General features: G+C 40.2%; 1 protein-coding gene across 7 annotated transcripts in view; it reads left to right on the top strand.

The window, feature by feature from the left end:
* The window catches only part of TMEM94 (transmembrane protein 94), a 106603-nt gene that overhangs the window by 74795 nt on the left and 14315 nt on the right, over positions 1–17493 (top strand). For 6 of the 7 annotated variants that reach the window (XM_089536405.1, XM_089536387.1, XM_089536412.1 and 3 more), the window contains 9 exons: positions 2407–2580; positions 3891–3993; positions 5948–6165; positions 7317–7498; positions 8516–8654; positions 10557–10672; positions 13331–13430; positions 13544–13652; positions 17112–17301. In XM_089536405.1, the coding sequence (XP_089392531.1) occupies positions 2407–2580; positions 3891–3993; positions 5948–6165; positions 7317–7498; positions 8516–8654; positions 10557–10672; positions 13331–13430; positions 13544–13652; positions 17112–17301 (1331 nt within the window). The remainder of the gene's footprint in view (positions 1–2406; positions 2581–3890; positions 3994–5947; positions 6166–7316; positions 7499–8515; positions 8655–10556; positions 10673–13330; positions 13431–13543; positions 13653–17111; positions 17302–17493) is intronic. The other variant, XM_089536379.1, reaches the window with a different exon arrangement.

Genomic DNA, 17493 nt, shown 5'->3' with positions numbered 1-17493 from the left:
GGAACGAAAAAGGAAAGAATAATATATTATATGATGACAGTGGTTAGATTGATATATGGCCAATATTGGAAGATGACAGAGATTCCATCAACTAAGGAATGGCTGATCAGGTTGATAGATCTAGCGCAGATGGACAAAATGACAAGGATGATAAGAGATCAAAAGACATCCAATCATGTTAAAGAATGGGAATTGTTAACAAATTATGTAAATAAGAAATGAGTAAAATATACAGTTTGGGATTTATGGTTTAAAAGATAACTGTAATATGTGTTTATAGAACTAAAGATATTAGAAAACTGGTATAAATAATCACTAACAGCGATAAAGGGAAGGCCTAATTTAAGACACCAGATATAATAGAATGCAGAAGAGAAATGTTGATAAGAAGCAGTGTAAGGTAATTAAACAGTGTGAAATAAGGAATAATATCAAAAGTAGGATATACATAGATAATGAAGAAGTTGTAATGGAAGCCAAATATTGTGAATGTTATGCACCAATCCTCTGAAGATGGAAAGTAATAAAAAAAGGTAAAAAGAAAAAGAGGATAATGTTTAAGATATCTAGAGAACAATGAAACTGGAAATGTAATGTGTAAATTTTATGCTCTTTTATTTGTATGGGTTTTTTTAGAAATTGTGAAATTAAAATAAATATATATTGGGGGGAAAACCCTCCACCTTGAGATACTGGGGCCGCCAACATAAATAATTTCTCAGGTAACATGCAGGGGTAGTTGTGTTAGCCATTTAGCAAATGCAAACAAAAATCCATCGGTGATACCTTTATCGGTCAACCGAAATGCACAATATACTTGCTGCAAGCTTTCAAAGCTCCATGGGCTTCTTCATCAGGCAAGATGGTACAAACCAGTTTCTCAGGTAGGTAAAGACAGAGGTACTTTTTAAAAGGCTGCCTTAAAATTTAGTCTAGTTTAGTCAGGGCTGCTGCTGGTCTTCCTCTTCCTCCTTGTTATCATCTAAGCTTTCCCCAAAACTGGGATGAAAGGTAGCTTTGGAAAATTAAATATATTTTATTTAGATAAATTAAATTAGAAATTAAATAATTAAAGACTTACAAAAGTTATAATTAAAATGCACTTAAACTATCCACAGAATTAAAGTGATTTTAAATAAACACATGAAATGACAGAAAGTAAATTAAAAAATCACACTGTTAAAATCTCTTCCGGCCAGGTTCTAACAGCTAGTCAGAACAGAAATGTTTTCACTTGGCAAGAGAAGGACAGCCAAGGAGGGAGCCATCCTAACTTCCCTACTAGAAAAAATAATCTGTAATTTGTGATTCAGACAGAGGAAGTACAATTTCAAACAGTCAAATTTAGACATGAAAATAGGTAAACAGTATTAGCCTTTGTCTAAAATGGATCAAAATCAATAGAAACATTTGTTGTTGTTGTTGTGTGCCTTCAATTCATTTTTGATTTATGGCAACCCTATCATGGGATTTTCTTGGGAAGATTTCCCTTTTGCTTTTATCTTTCTCTGAGGCTGAGAGTGTGTGACTTGCTCAAGGTCACCCAGTGGGTTTCCATAGTTCAGTGGGGGATTTGAACCCTGGTCTCCAAAGTTGTAGTCCAGTGCTCAAACCACTACACCTTACTGGCTCCTCACTCCATTTATAACCAGCAAATTAAAATCAGTCTAAAGCCAATAGTTCAGAAGTCAATACTTTAAACCATCTGTTTTAAAAAACCTGCCCTATAAAAATAAAATCATGTTAAGCTGCCTGTGTGCCCTCCTCTACCTGGTGCCTGCAGTGGCCTAGTTGGCTGAGGGGCTCTGAGAGTTGCATTTGAATACACGTGGAGAGCATCAGGCTGGTAAAATCTGATGCCCTTGTGAAGCCTATGAACGTAATCAAAACCAAGAAAGCAGTACCATCTTTCTGTTGGTTACTGTATATTTCAGGAAAGCAAGGCAGGGAAAACAAGAGAGATTGCTTTCTTGGTAGTTAAGAGAAATCTTTCTTATCACTTTTGCTACCAGGACTGTGTGAGGCTGCATTGTATGAACTAGTTGGTTTCTTCTCTCATATGTTCTGAGCTGTTGTGATTTGTTCAATTGTTACATCTCAAGTAAGGACCTTTCCACTGGTCACCTATGGGCTTTCTTGGTGTCAGAAGAAGGTAATGGGGAACAGGAGACAAAGAAGGTGAGCACCTTCTTTTCCTCTATAGTAGTGTTTCACAAACTTGGGTACTCCAGAGACTTTGGACTTAAATTTCCAGAAACCCTAGCCAGTTTAGCCAACAGTTAGGAATTCTGGGAGCTGAAGTTCAAAACACCTGGAGGACCAAAGTTTGGGAAATACTGCTCTAAAGGTTTCAATCTAGTTTTTCCTCCAGTATTTCCTTCTCATATTAACTTTCCTTCTCCTCAGGTTTTACACCTGGTGCCAAAGAGCTTTTCAAGCAGGAGAACTATCTGGCCCTTTACCGTCTGCCATCAGATGAGATGGTGAAAGAAGTGATGGTTGGAAAACTCTCCTTCATCACCAAGAGGAGACCACCTTTGAGCCACATGATCAGCCTTTTTGTTAAAGACACCACTACCAGTAAGGCTTCTGGCTGGGGTACATTTCCATAGCAGGAAAACTACTGTACATTCAACCTCTGTTGGCTCATTTGAGCTAGCCACTTCTCTAGTATACTCAAGATCCTCATATGAGATCTGAGGAAATTGCCATGGATTTTGTGCTGTGCTTTTAAAATGCATGAAAAATACAGGAGAAAAACTTTTCTTATCCACTATGAAGGCAGTGGTGTTCCCAATTGAAGTTCCTAGAAAAGGAGCCTTTTTTTTACTTGGTGGGAAGTTGAGGGGTTGTTTTAGTTACTACCTTGAACCAGGATGTAAAAAACATTGCTAGAATGCTCAGGAAAGGAATGTAACATGTTGACTTATTCATTAAGCTTCCTCATGCTTGTTCATTAAAAGGCCTACATAATTACAGTGGGTCCTTGGTATCTTTTGAGGTTTGGTTCCAGGACCTCTGGTGGATATCAACATCTGTGAATGCTCAAGTCCCATTATATACAGTGGGGTAGTAAAATGGTGTCCCTTATATAAAATGGTAAAATCAAGGTTTGCTTTTTTGGAATTTATATCTTTTTGGTATATTTTCAAGCTGTGGATAGTTGAATCCGTGAATGCAGAATTTATGGATACGGACCAGTGGGCCAACTGTATTCCATACTTGCTCTGGAACTTTCTAGTGTATGTGAAGAGTTGGCCAAGTATGAGAAATGCTTTTAGGATGCAGTTTGTTTTAAATGTCTGAACCTCTGGAGGATTCAGATTATGATGGTTGTACAATAATAATAACTTACTTTAAAAGCCTGACATGTCTTGGCTGCATTTTAGCATAACCAAGATATGGGTGGGTGGCTTTTTGCAGACATGCAAGGGAAGCAGGCTTTGCAGTGTGACTTCTCCTCTTTTAGAACAACAGGGAGCTTTATATAAAGATCATTGCTATATTTCAAGGAGGGAAATGAGGAAACCTATGTCCTAATTCTCAGTCTTCCTCCCATCATCTGACAGTGGCCATTGAAGTGCAGGGGTGAGAAACAGCAAGCAGAAGACTTGTTTAGTTGCAGTATAATGACCATAATCAAAATAATGTGAAGAAGCTGTAATAATATATTGGAAAAAGGCTGACAATTCATTTTTTTTCTAACGATATTCAATTTGACAATAGACAAAAGTACTGTTTTTAGTACTGTGCTTGAATGTAGCTATCACCATTTGTCATACTGTTAAATTTACAAAGTTGCTTGTGGCAATGACGAAATCTGTGAAATAAATGATCCTGTCAGCAAGCAATTTTCAGTCCCCAGATATGGGCTCAATTTTCTCTCTTAGGCACTGAGCAGATGCTTTCTCACGGGACTGCGGACATCATCCTTGAGGCCTGCACAGACTTCTGGGATGGCTCTGATATTTATCCTCTGTCTGGGTCTGACAGGTGGGCAGTTTTCTCTTACTGTAGCACAATTCATTGGCTTCATAGAACATCACAGAGTTTCACTAGGGATTTCGGCTTGAATTGTGTGTTTGAGGCAATTTTTGATTTCTTGGTTGATTGCTTATGGCTGTATGCACGACAGAGCAATGAGGTCCTACTTGCAGAGTTTGTCCTGTGAAGCAGTAGTGGGAATTATGTGGCTCTCCAGATGTTGTAGGATAACAGTTCCCAACATTCTACATTATTTGGTAGGCTGGCTGGGGCTACTGGGACTTGCAGTCCAATTATAGTCTCAGGAGTCCCACTCCTGCTGTAGATTTAGACTGAAGTGGTGGAAATGTGGCCTGTGGCCTGCATGCAGCCTCAAGACTGGTTTTGAAGCCCACAACGCTTCAAATAATGGGGCTGCTAAAATGCCCCTGTGCCCTCTAAGGGATGTAGAGGCCTCTGTTTCCCTGAATGTGGTAGAGCCAAGAGAGCCTGTTTTTAAAGCCAGTTTACTTTATGGTTTTAAAAAAGATCTCTCCTAGTCACAAAACAGCCGGAAGAGCCAAAAGGTGTTAGAATTGCCCCTCTTCATGCTCCCTTAGAAGGCACTGTTATCATTTTTAGCATTTTTTAAAAGTAAAAAAAAAAAACAAACAGCAATAAGGGTAACAGTAGCATGTGTCACCTACTCAGGTCTATTGAGTGGTGTGCATGGATGTCAAACCTCATGCAGTGGCTCAGCCCTGATTTAGATCTTCCCAGAAACATGGAGGGAGCTTTGGAGAGCCGTCCTTAGGTCCTGTTGTGCACATGCACTTTTCTAGACCCTCCATTTATGGGGACACCAGTTCTACATTCCCTCTCTCTGAGATTCCCAGATTCCTGTGTTTATTGTTTTAGCCCTGTTCTTAGAGAAGAAGAGATAATTCTTCTTTCACTGAAAACTTTTACAAGGGGGTGGGATTAGCTTTCAACATTTGGGTGTTTTTTTTTTTAAATTCTTTCATCATTTTGCCCTTTCCCTAGTGTTAATATCTTGAGTTTGTGTGGGCTTGATCTGGACTTGGGTTTGCTTTACTTAAGTATTTTTAAGGGAAAAAAATTCAGGATAAAAAGCAATTTGTCTCTTCAGCAAAACTATTCTCTCTCTGCTCACCCCCACCCTCTCAGTAAGGTCTGTTTGTGTGTAAGGGGCATGGAAAATATATGTATGTATTCCTGTATTAAAGGCTGACTTTCAGGATTGCCTACACCTCCCAAGGCAGTTCATGACAGATCAAAACAATCTATAATAACATATTATAAACCATAAAATCATGATCTAAACCACCACACTAGCACTTTAAAAGATGTGATTGCAGTAGCAGTAATGTAATTGTCTTACCAAACAGCGGTGTCTGATGCTTAATTTTGTGGGTAGATGCTTTCTCCAAGCATTACAGTAGAACTATTTTTGCTGTGTCTTGCAGGAAAGAGAATGAGATCACTGCTTGCCACAGTTGTACAGGACTTTCGAAAGCAAGCAATGGGGAAGGCAGGGATGGTTTGTGAGAAAGGTAGAGGGATGGAAGGGGTCCACAAAATCTATGAAAGATGCTTATACCATCTGAATAGGAATGAACACCCCCCTCCACTTTCCATTAGCAGTTTCTACTATTGGAAACTAGACCCTAAGTTAGAGGTAAGCAAACCTGACACCTTCCAAACTGTTGAGCTGCAACTCCCATGAGCCCCAGCCAAGTGTGGCTAATTCCAAGGCTTATGGAAGCTGTGGAACAAAACATCTGGAGACCACAAGGTTCCCAGCCTCCATTATGCATGACCATTTTACTGGGCACACGTATGTGGCATGATCCAGATACTGAGATTGTTTCTGAGGACAAGATGTCTCTGATGGCCTTTGTCATTGGCTCTTCTTTTGTTTTGTACTTGTTTTCTTTTTCTTTTTTCTTTTGGTTGGTGTCAGGAAGAAAGTGTTGGATTTCTATCAACGTGCCTGTCTTTCGGGGTATTGCTCTGCCTTCTCTTACAAGCCCATGCACTGTGCCTTATCCTCCCAGCTCAATGGCAAGTGCATAGAACTGGTGCAAGTCCCTGGACAGAATGCCATCTTCACCTCCTGTGATCTCCCTGGGACTACACCCATCAAGCTGAATAGCCGGCGGAACAGCTGGAGCTCAGATGGTAGGTTCTTTGCCTTTACCATTGGAGGTCTATGGCAAGTACCTTTTAGAGAAGAGCTCAGTCAAGCTCCTCTTCATCTCCAACTCCAACTCCATCTTATACTTAAGAAGTGGGCTCTTACGATACAATTTTAAAAAAGCTATAAAATGCCTCCATCCTGAAAGAGAGGGGTTATAGAATACAAAAATTAAAGATTAAAAATACTTTAGAAACAAACAAATGCATTGTATTTTCTAAAGGATCAGTCTGGACAGGGGCAAAATTAAACGATTTACGCTATAAAATAAATTGTCTAATGGAGGGCTTTTACAAACTAAATTTTACAAAAATTGCGAACTATTTTCTTAATCTGGACAAATAGCTTATAGCAGTCACTGCCACAGGGTTTTTTTGTAGCATCTCTTTACATCAAGATTCATTTGAAGTTTCATTGCATCAGTATTCATTATAGTCCAGGGATTTCGGAGGTCAGGATTTTGCCCTTTTTCATGTCTGACCTAGCTACTGTGGAAGAATTCTGTTTGTCTAAATCCTTGGTACTTATATTTGGACAAGTCATTGCCTCGACAGAAACAGGATTCATTAGATCCAGTTTCCTCAGATCACCTTCTCTTAATTCTTCCTGCTTGTTGGTTTCAGCCAGGCAAGCAAACACCTTTAATGTCTTTGGACAAAATCACAAAGAAGGAATTTAGATACTCCAGTCTTCCTAGGACAGAGGCAAAACCCTTTCTTCCAACAACAACTTCCTTGTTCTTTACCCATGTTGGTGCCTGTCAATAAAAGATAGAAATGGTTGTTCAGCTCACAAAACCTACCCAGAATTGTCATCAAGTACCACAAAAATGGAGAGCATTTTGGCTGAAAGGTTGGAGGGAGGCTGTTCTCTTGCTAACTTTGCACATGCTATTCCTGTTGTTGTTTTCCTACTATTGATTATCATTGTTTTGTTCCTTCCTTCCCTCTGTGTATGTTTGTGTTTTATACTATGTTCTTTGGGATGTTTGTGTTATGTTGGGACACACTGGTTTCTCTCCCCTGCTTTTGTGTGTGCTCCTCTGTCTCCCTATGATTATGTCAACCCTTCCTTCTCTGTATCTATGACATGTCTACACCCATCCCACACCTGCCTGTTGTTTGTATGCTCAAAGAAGGGATCGGGGAAGTGATGGAGAAGGAGGATTGTATCCAGGCTCTGAGTGGCCAGATCTTCATGGGAATGGTCTCATCTCAGTATCAGGCCCGATCAGATGTTGTTCGCCTGATTGAGGGACTTGTCAATGCCTGCATTCGTTTTGTTTACTTCTCCCTGGAAGATGAGCTCAAGAGTAAGGTAGGATGTTTCTTTGATTCTTATATTTCTCAGCATGCAAAGTTCCTGCAGTGATTATGGGAAGGCCACAGCCATCCTATCTGTTATATTTTGTTATCAGTTACATGTCTACCCAGGGTTTACTTTCCTGAGTTCAAGGCAGTGTATGTCATTTTTCTCCTCTCTACTTTATTGTCACAATCCTCTGATTTAGAACAGGCAGAGAGTGACTGGCCCAAGGTTATCCAGTAAGTTTCAAGGCTCAATAGGAACCTGATATGGATCTTCCAACTCACAGTCCAGCACTCTATAACCTTTGCACCACACTCCTATTCATACTAGGGTCAGGGGCTCTAATATAATGTATATTTCAAGGTTATGCTTTTTGTTGTAAGCATTGTTGTAAGCATATTTTAGAATCTATATACATTTAGAATATATGTTTAGTACATAGATCTATCTTTCTTTCTGAGTTCTCCCCACCCCCATTAATACTGTAAGTGATAGTTTGGTTTTAAGGTGATCATCAGTTCCTGATTGTGCTTTTGATCAGCATTTGAAATATTAGAAGGCCATGGATGTATAATCATTGTGGGGTGTGTGTGTGTGTGTGTGGACAGAAGTCATTATTTTTCTTTCTTCTGTTTCTGGCTGTTCTTTGTTTCTTTTTCTTTTTTCTGATTTACATGTATACTTTGGTTCTTTAGTCTTTTAATGTATCTGGAAACTTTCAGTAATTTTTTTTTAAAAGGAGAAATATTGGAAGACTGGTGGTTGCTTCCAAAGCCTACTAATGTAATCCTGGGAATTTTTCTCAGTGAATGCATGTTTGGATTTATTTAATATAATAGCTGTTTTACCCCCAACTGAAATATTAGGCAGTTTTGTAACATCAAAATATCCTTGAAAATTAGAATGTCTCTAAAATTACTGATCCAGTGTCTCTCCCCCTGCCCCAGGAATGAGACTGCCAAACATTCCATAGAAACATGTGCATAATTTTTCTTACTAAATCTTCTTGTACTGCTGTTTCCACAGGTATTTGCTGAGAAGATGGGTCTTGAGACTGGTTGGAATTGCCACATATCCTTAACACCCAATGGAGATGTTCCAGGGTCTGACATCCCGCCTTCCAGCCCCAGTCATGCAGGCTCCTTACGAGATGACCTGAATCAGGGTGAGGGAGAGATGCCCTGTGGGGAAGGGTGGCTCCAGTGAAGATGCCTTCTTGGTTGAAGCAAACCCACTTGATGAAAGGCCAAATCTTGGGATTGCTGTTGCATGAGAGTATGCCTGAGTGCTGGGAAAGAGTTTATACTTTTTAAAAAAGAGAATTGTGTGGCAGCTTAAAATATGCTTTATGTAAGCATGTGATTACAGAGATAACAGTTCATTTCATCAGATGCCTTGGTGGTGTATGATATTCAGCCCTCAGGAACTGGGAGCTACCACCACCTCCAGGTGTGTCTCAGTTGAGGGTCCAGTCTTTTTATGGTAGGTCTGCTTGACTGAGACTCAAATTATCTGAATTGATATTTTCATTTGTTCCCTAAGAAGAAATCAAGCTGAGTCAGCTTCATGCTTTGAAGTAGCAGAACCATAAGCAAGGAGGCAGGACTTATTGCATGATACAGTTAGAAGTAGCCCTCCGGGTTTGCAACCTGCATTTGTGTACCTGTGGTCTGTTGCATGTATAATTGCCACCTTTTTTGTCTGATGAGGTTAGGGGCTTTAAGCAATGTAGGAGACACTGAAGGGGGCTCAAATTTTCCTTGCATGGAATTAAGAGTGATGGGGAAAAACTTTACCTCACGTAATTTCATGCAGCTGTTAAAGTTGTACAAGCCTTGTCAGGAAATGATAAGACAAGAGTGTATAACAGGGCAGGCAAAGGGTGCCCTGTGGACTTCATGCAGCCCAAAAGCCCTTTTTTGTATTCCTCTCATGGTCAAATTTTTATTTTTTGCAATTTTTTGCAATTTTCTTTTACCCTCAAATGCCTTCTAGGGGTTGTGAAGGGCATTTACACCACATTCTGCCCCCTGGGCCAATTTAAGAATTGATGTGATTTCTGTTCTCTTCCTGTTGTTATAAAAGGTCCCTCGGGCCTAAAATTGCCAGGGAGGCTAAAACCAGAAAAATCCTCAAGAGGTTATTTGGAGGCATTTTGGGGCAAAACTGATTTTTTGTTGTGGGGCAGTGGGTGGATGCAGCCTCCTGAGGTTTCCTGGGCGGGGGGCAGGGGCGGGTAATGCAGCATCCTAGCCTTTTATAGTTGCCTACTGTGGTGTATCATTTGTTGGACTACAGATCCCATCAGCTCTATCCAGCACAGGTATTGATGAATGGTAGCAGTCCGATGACTTCTAGAGGACCATGCAGTCCCCATCCCTGCAGTCATTTAAGTCTGTTTGAATGCTGCAGCCATGCAGCTTCTGTCCAGTATGTGGCCTCCCATGTTTGTTTGTTTGTTTTTGCTGCAGCTCCTTTTTGAATGTTTGAGAGACTGTTGTCTTGGGGTGCTTCCCGACCAAGCTTTCCTTGTGGTTTGCTCTACTCCATTCATGTAATTTTACTATGGGCCCAGATATCATCCTCGCTGAATCATAGTCCTCTCATGTATTCCTACTATTTTTAAAAAAACTACACAAAATTTGTTAAGAACATAAAGGAAGGATGGAATAGCCGCATATCACCTTTTGAATGATAGTGCTGGGAGCTCTCCATCTGGAAACACCTATGGTTTTGAAATCCTCCCACATGTTCTGTTCCCCTTTGTAAAGTGGGGGGGGGGGGAGGCAGAAGTGAATAGCTGTAGCAACGAACTCACTTAAATATGAGCTGATGCTTCTGATGAGTCATTTAAAACACCTTTTATTTCTGAGGAAAATTGAGTGGGATCTGTCATCTGATAAGAGCGTAGGAAACCAGAGCTTCAGCTTCTAGGCTGCTGGAGTGCCGTGTGAGAGGGATGTATGTGGGTTGCCTCACGTGGGTGGTTTGTAGCTTCGAACAATCCTGTCTATAAGTGAGCTATACAGTTTTCACAGTACAGTATTGTTGTCTCTGTTCTCACCAGTCTCTCGAGATGATGCAGAAGGCCTTCTGCTGATGGAGGAAGAAGGACACTCAGACCTGATTAGCTTTCAGCCAACAGACAGCGACATTCCCAGCTTTCTAGAGGATTGTAATAGGGTGAGGCTGACATATCAACCCTGGTTAGGACTCTATGTACTTGAAGGGTGGCTTCAAGTAGCTCTAGCTGGTTCTTGTGCCTCTAGTTGGTTGCATTAAATTTGTTTGCTCTTTTGGGGGGGTTAGGTGGTATCAAGAACATGTGACTGAGGAAGCCCTTTCTGTTGTATGTGGGAATCCTACATTTTTAAGCTTGTGCAAAATGGCCTTCAGAGGTCATTTAAAAATTTATATTTATTTATTAAAATATTCATGTCCTGCCCTATGTCTAAAGATCTCAGGGATAGTACAGTAAAATCACTTTGACCAAAAACATATGAAAAAAATGTGACAGATGAAAAAGAGATGATTTTAAAACAGCTGAAACAATTTAAAACTATATGTGCAGATTTGCTTAAAGTCAATTAGGCCCAAATGCCTTGTGTGGTTTTTCCCCTTGATGCCACATTGTCAGAAGCATTAGTCCCACCTTGACATCTAAGCAGAGGGTGCTCCACAACTGTGGCACTACAGCAGAGGAACCCCCCCCCCCAATATCCTCCCACAGTGTATTGCATCAACTAATGGGACACAGAGGAAGGCCTCTCAAGTAGACCTCAAACTTTATGCATAGCTTTAGAATGCAAACCTGAGCATCTTTCCCTGAAGTAAGTTGCACTGAGTTAAATGGGCCAAGTTAAGTTTGCCCTGTACGCTGCCCTAGACCAATCTCAGTGGATTAAACAAATGGGATGGGAAACCATTAGCCATGGCGTCTTTTAAACAAGAATAATGCAAGTAAAAGAAGTTAACTTGTACCAATTTCAGAGTAACCTACAGGGTAGATGATGACTTTAACAAGATGTAATAAATATATGCAAGCAACCCATGGTCATGCGCTGCAGGGAGTTATTTTTTAAAAAAACTTTCCCAACCCCAGATAAATACGACTAGTTAGCTCAGTTCTGGAAATGAAACTACCTTGTCAGCCATTTAATTCTGCTCACATACAAACACACACACACACACACACACACACACACACGCACACACTGTGTAGCAGTTAGTGCTCATTACATCTTGATGGTTGTGCTATTTATCTTTCTCATTTTCTTTTTGCAGTATTTTCTTTTTAGTTTTGATATGTTTTTCATTATAGGCTCTCAATGCAATAAAGGATCAGAGGGTAAAACAGCACAACAGTGAGAAGGAGAACACAAAACGGGAAACATTTTCCTCTGTCAAAGGCATTGGGTCTGGTTTGCTACATGCATTTCTTACAAGACAATGCAACTTTTACATTAATGTTGTTGAAGAAATGTTGCTAATTAAAATATAGAAATGGACTGAAGCTATTTCTAATGTTCAGGAAATGGAAATGGTGATGCCACCCACCAGCCTATTTACATCAAAATTGTATCTGGGATGGGGTTAAGTCTGGTGCAAGAGAAAGTGCATAGCAATCCAAATCAATAATTTATTTATTTATTTATTTATTTATTTATTTATTTCCCACCTCTCCTTAAGGCTCAACGCGGAGTACAACATAGATTAACACACATAAAACCATTTTAACACATTAAGTTAAAACATTAAGTTAAAACATATAAACATTGGACACAATAAAATCATCCAACACAAAATTAAAAATACACCAATTTAAAATTCATAGTTTAAAATGGACTGAGTATGCTTGCCAGAAGAGATAGGTCTTTAATACTGTTTTAAATTCAGACAGCATATTCAGCTGTCAAATCTCTCCCGGCAGGTCATTCCACAATCTAGGGGCGGCTGATGAAAATGTCTTCTGGGTGACAGTTGCCAGTCTAGTCTTGGCCTAAATTTCCCCCAGAAGATTACAACTTCCAACTATCAGACCCAGCCAGCATGGCCAGCAGTCAGGAATAATGGAATTGTAGGGCGTGCCAGATTACAGAAGGCTGGTATGTTGTACCCTGACCCTCACTGATGACTGCTTTGAAGTATCCAGTTTCTCCATTCCAAGCTGTGCCCTCTTTGATTTACCCCAGAGAATTTTTATGGAAAAGGCTGAAATTAATATAATTCTCAACCTTCAGTGGAATTTGAACCTATGTTCTACCTAGCTTTCTTTCATAAAGATGGTGATATGCCATTTTACCCTAGGGGTTCTCTGTAAGTAATTGTTGTGTTTTAAAAATGTGATAACTCAGCAAAGTGTTTAGGGCTACATTGTTTTCCAGAGGTGTTCATTATTTTTATGTATACTCACACTTAGTTGTTTACATAAGGAAAAGCTCATTACATTTTTGAGAAGGGGATCTCTTATCTGCTATCTTTGGTACTAGACAGTGTATTTTGGAGCCTTAACTAATACATTAGAAAAGGTAGTTTGGTTTTCCATTGCAGTTTCTAGGTGAGTGGAAGCAAATAGCTTATTATACCAGTCATATGACATCTGGGAAGGATGGACAGTAGGTTGTTTGGATAATTTTATGAACAAATCAGTGGTTAATTGCAACAAAATTCTTCATAGTACAAGTGGATTTATATTTTCTCCCAATCTAGCCCAGCCCAATCTATCCAGCAGTGAATAGAGTTTAGAAGAATAGGGAATAGGATCTTGACATTTCTGTCACCCTTGGTCATAATCAATACCAAAGTCCACAGTTGTCTTTTGCATTCTTTCTTTCACTCCAGGCCAAACTTCCACGGGGAATCCACCAGGTGAGGCCCCACTTACAAAACATCGACAACGTGCCTTTGCTCGTTCCTCTGTTTACAGATTGCACCCCAGAAAGTAAGTGAGAATCAGGATAATGGGTTCTTTGCCCTTTGAGGAGGATGACCCTACAGAAAACTGTAGAGTGTGTCTCTGTGTTGAGGCTTATCTCCGTTTTTTTTTTTTTGTAGCCATGTGTGAGATGATCAAGATCATGCAGGAGTATGGGGAGGTCACTTGCTGCCTGGGCAGTTCTGCCAACCTGCGAAACAACTGCCTTTTCCTCCAGAGTGACATCAGGTACGGTGTGTGTGTGTGTGTGTGTGTATATGTGTATGTGTATGTGGGCAACAGGAGCAGGTGGAGTTTGGCAGGGGACTTGGTTTGGCTTTCTGGCTTTGAGAAATCTCTGTCTATGTTCTGACTAAAAATTAGAAGGAACCTTCTAAGAGTATGACAGTAAGAGAACTATTTGATGGTGGAATGGATTGTTTTGGAAGGTGGTGGAGTCTCCTTTGTTGGAAATTCTATACAGAGGCCAGATGGCTTCCTCTCAGAGATGCTTTAGCTGTGGATTCCTGCACTGGTTGGGGGTGGGTTTGGACTGGCTGACCCTTAGGGTCCACTATGTGCCCATTTCTTTCCCCAGTTTGATTTTTGTGACTGCTTCAGTGTTGGCTGCTGCACAGTTGCAAGCAGTGGTGCATAGTTAAAACTATGCAGTTAGCTGCCACAAGAGGTAGTGATGGTCACAGCTTTAGTAGGGGATTGGACAAACTCAGGGAGGATAGTGTCCCTGATGTATATGGGTCACAATAGCCTCTTCATATCCATTGGTAGGAAGCAAATAAAGGTGCTGTTTTATTCATGTCTTGTTCCTGAAGTTCCTGTATGCAACTGGTTGGCCACTGTAGGGTCATAGTGTTGGATGAGAGATACAGTTTGTCTGAACCATCATATCTCTTATGTCCACATGCAAAGTCCCACTGAGGCTGAATCATTGCTGTTTCTTCATTTGGCTTTGCCTTGAATATATACTACATAGTGTAGTGTAGAATAATATCACAGTCTCAAGAGGGAAATGTGTGCCCCTTCTGATGATGCTGGATCATAGTCTCTGTCAGCTCTAACCAGTGTAGCCAGTGGTGAGCAATAGCAAGAGGTGCCATTCCAATAGATTTTTATAGCCACATGTTTCCCATTCTTATACGATTGTATACTTTCTGAGTTACTAAAGGGCATGTTGTGTTTGGAAGAGGATGCTCTATATGCAGCTGTTTGAAATCAACACTTGGACTTACTTTTGGCAACTTTGTCCAAACCCCTGAGGCAGTATGCGAAACCCTTCCTCCAAGTTGGTATCCCCTCAGATTTTATTGTTATTATTGTTATTATTATATTTGTTTATATCCTGCCTTTCTCCCAGTATAGTAACTCAAGGTGGCTACTAACAAATATAAAATAGTACATATCAAAATAATGCAATTGCATTAAAAATTATAAAGTTAAAAAAATTAAACAATTTACAATCGCCTTCCCCATAGGTAGGCTTGCCTTCCGCGGCTTTGAGCTTACGTGGAAGGCAAGCCCTGGCAGAAGTAATGGGGTGCGTACCTGCGCCACACATGCCTCATTATTTTCTATGGGGCTTGAGCATACACTGTTTCCCCCATACACGAGGGGAGGGGTGTTTTGGTACAGATCCCCCACATATGGTGAGGGCGGACTGTATGAAGTTAAAAACACTCCACATTAAATATATTAAAATATATTAAAAACTATATACAGATCTCAACATCTGAATTACACAGTATTTAAAACCCCATTCTTGTTCAGTTTGAACAAATTTGAAGGCACAAAAATGAGCAGGGATGAGGCCCTTCTGGCTTCTGTAAGGAGGGAGTTCTTGAGTCTAGGAGCAGCCACTGAGAAGGCCCTCTCCCTTGTCCCCACCAAATTTGCTGAGAGGGTGACAGGACAGAGAAAAGAGCCTCTCCACATGATCTTAGTGCTCTAGTGGGTTCATAAAGGTAGATAGGTTTTTTAGAAATAACCTGGATCCAAGCTTTCTTGGAGAGATCAGCCTGTGTGCTATTTTAATGGAACAGGGAGCAAGGGTAGGGAGGAAAGAAAGTCAGAGCAGCTGCAGGAATCAATTCTGATTATGACAGAGAAGACTGTTTTAAGGCCTCAAATAACGGTTCAGCAGGATCTTTTCTCCTTTTTTTGTGAAAATCAAAGTGCTTTGTGAAAATCAGAGTATATAATGGAGGATAAAGGTTTGTTTGTAGGAATACAGAGGCTTAGTTTTGTAAAAATAATTTTGATGGTGATTGGGGCTAGCAGCTTGGCCCTGTTGTTGTTGTTAACGCGAAATAAAAGAGCTCTGGGGTTGTTTGTTACTCAGTGATACTTGAAGTGCAGCTTGATCCTTAATTTTTTTTTTATTCTGCTGTCCTTCCAACACCGTACTTTGTAAAATGCAAAGTTAAAGGCTGGGCTTGGTGTTCTTCAGCACAATGTTTTCAGTATTGGTTTTCATCTCTTGCAACAAATTCTGACACTGTGGATTTCCATGGCTGAGTGGGGAGTCATTGATCTCCAGAGCCATAGTGACTCAAATCACTACACAGTACTGCCTCTTTTTTGGACGGGGGCTAAAGTAGCTGCCAAAACCAAATTTTCTAGAAAAGTTCAAGTGTTTGAATAAACAAGAGTCAGGCTTAGGCTGCAAGGCATGTAGACGTACCTGGAAGCAAGCTTCATTAAATACAGCCAAAGTAACATGAATAGGTTGAACAAATAAATAAATAAACTGTTTTTGTCATGTGTTTTATTTATTTGCATATACTTATGAACTGCTTGCATCTAAAGATTTCAAACGGAGATGCACATGTATAAAGCATTAGACATAATCAATGTGCAAAATATGTGTTGTCTATAAAATTAAATGGCAGTTTTTATTTATCTGTGCTATTTTAACAACAACTGCTTTTATATTGACTTAGGGCCAAAACAGAAATAATCCAGTTTGAGACCACTTTAACTGCCCTAGCTCAATGGTAGGGAATTCTGGGAACTGTAGTTTTGTGAACCACCGAGGCTTCTCTGTCAGAGAGCTCTGGTACCACAACAAACTACAGTTCCCTGGGCAGTTAAAGTAGTCTCAACCTGGATTATTTCTGCAGTCTGTTTTGGCCCCTAGTTTTTCTTTGATTTAGCTCATTGATTCCTGGACATATGTATTTGATGTGCTTCCATTATCTGTGGATTGCCATTAATTTTGTAAAGACCTATGGAGAGACTTTCTTTGTTCAGCCTGATCATCTGATTTTCTGGTAAAGTAAGAAAACTTTTGAATTTTCTGCTCAGCACTGTGATGCTGAGTTGGCTGCTGTGCTTTGGATGTCCAGGAAGTCCTAAGATGAACCCAGCAGGATCAGTCTTAAGGGCAACATAGCTCAGCATCCTGTTTTCTCTTTGTGGCTATCCAGGTGTCTCTGGGAAGCCAAAAAGCAGGGCATGAGAGTATTAGTCCTCTTTCACTGATTGTTCCGCAGCAACTGGTACTGAGAGATGTGTCTTTAATGACTATTAGCCACTATTAGCCCCTGGTAGCCGTATCCTGGTGTAGTACTGATTTATACTCCACAGTTCCTATTTTAGATCACTGTTATATTTCCAGGGTGTTTAGTCAGGTACACCTGACTTTGTTTTCTTTTATATTTTCATCTAACCTATGTAATGCTACTTGTACAGCATAGCCCTGGATCCTCTTTATCCTTCTCGATGCTCTTGGGAGACATTTGGTTATGCCACCAGCACTAACATGACCCGTATCTCTGATGAGCTCACACCTCTTCAGTTGTCTGGCCAGCTGAACAGTTTATCCTGCTCCCTGTCTATTTATCCTGAAGAGACTATTGGGATCATCAGGCTTATAGAACAGGTAAGCCTTATTTCGTTTCAGTGGCAGTAAAAGAAATTGTGAGATCCATTGATGTCTGTACTTAATTGTGACTATAACACTGGAGTCTAGAAGCTGTAGCTTCTAGAGAAGATTTAAAAAACAAACAATCTGGTGAATAATTTTGTTCAGTTAATCTGGATTAATTTTTATTGTCCTCTCTGTTATGATTAG

The sequence above is a fragment of the Sceloporus occidentalis genome, unplaced genomic scaffold (genome assembly GCF_023333645.1).
Source record: "Sceloporus occidentalis isolate IW3139 unplaced genomic scaffold, rSceOcc1.0.p SCAF_1, whole genome shotgun sequence".
In the NCBI taxonomy this organism is placed as follows: domain Eukaryota; kingdom Metazoa; phylum Chordata; class Lepidosauria; order Squamata; family Phrynosomatidae; genus Sceloporus; species Sceloporus occidentalis.
This window is presented reverse-complemented; position numbering and strand designations above follow the sequence as displayed.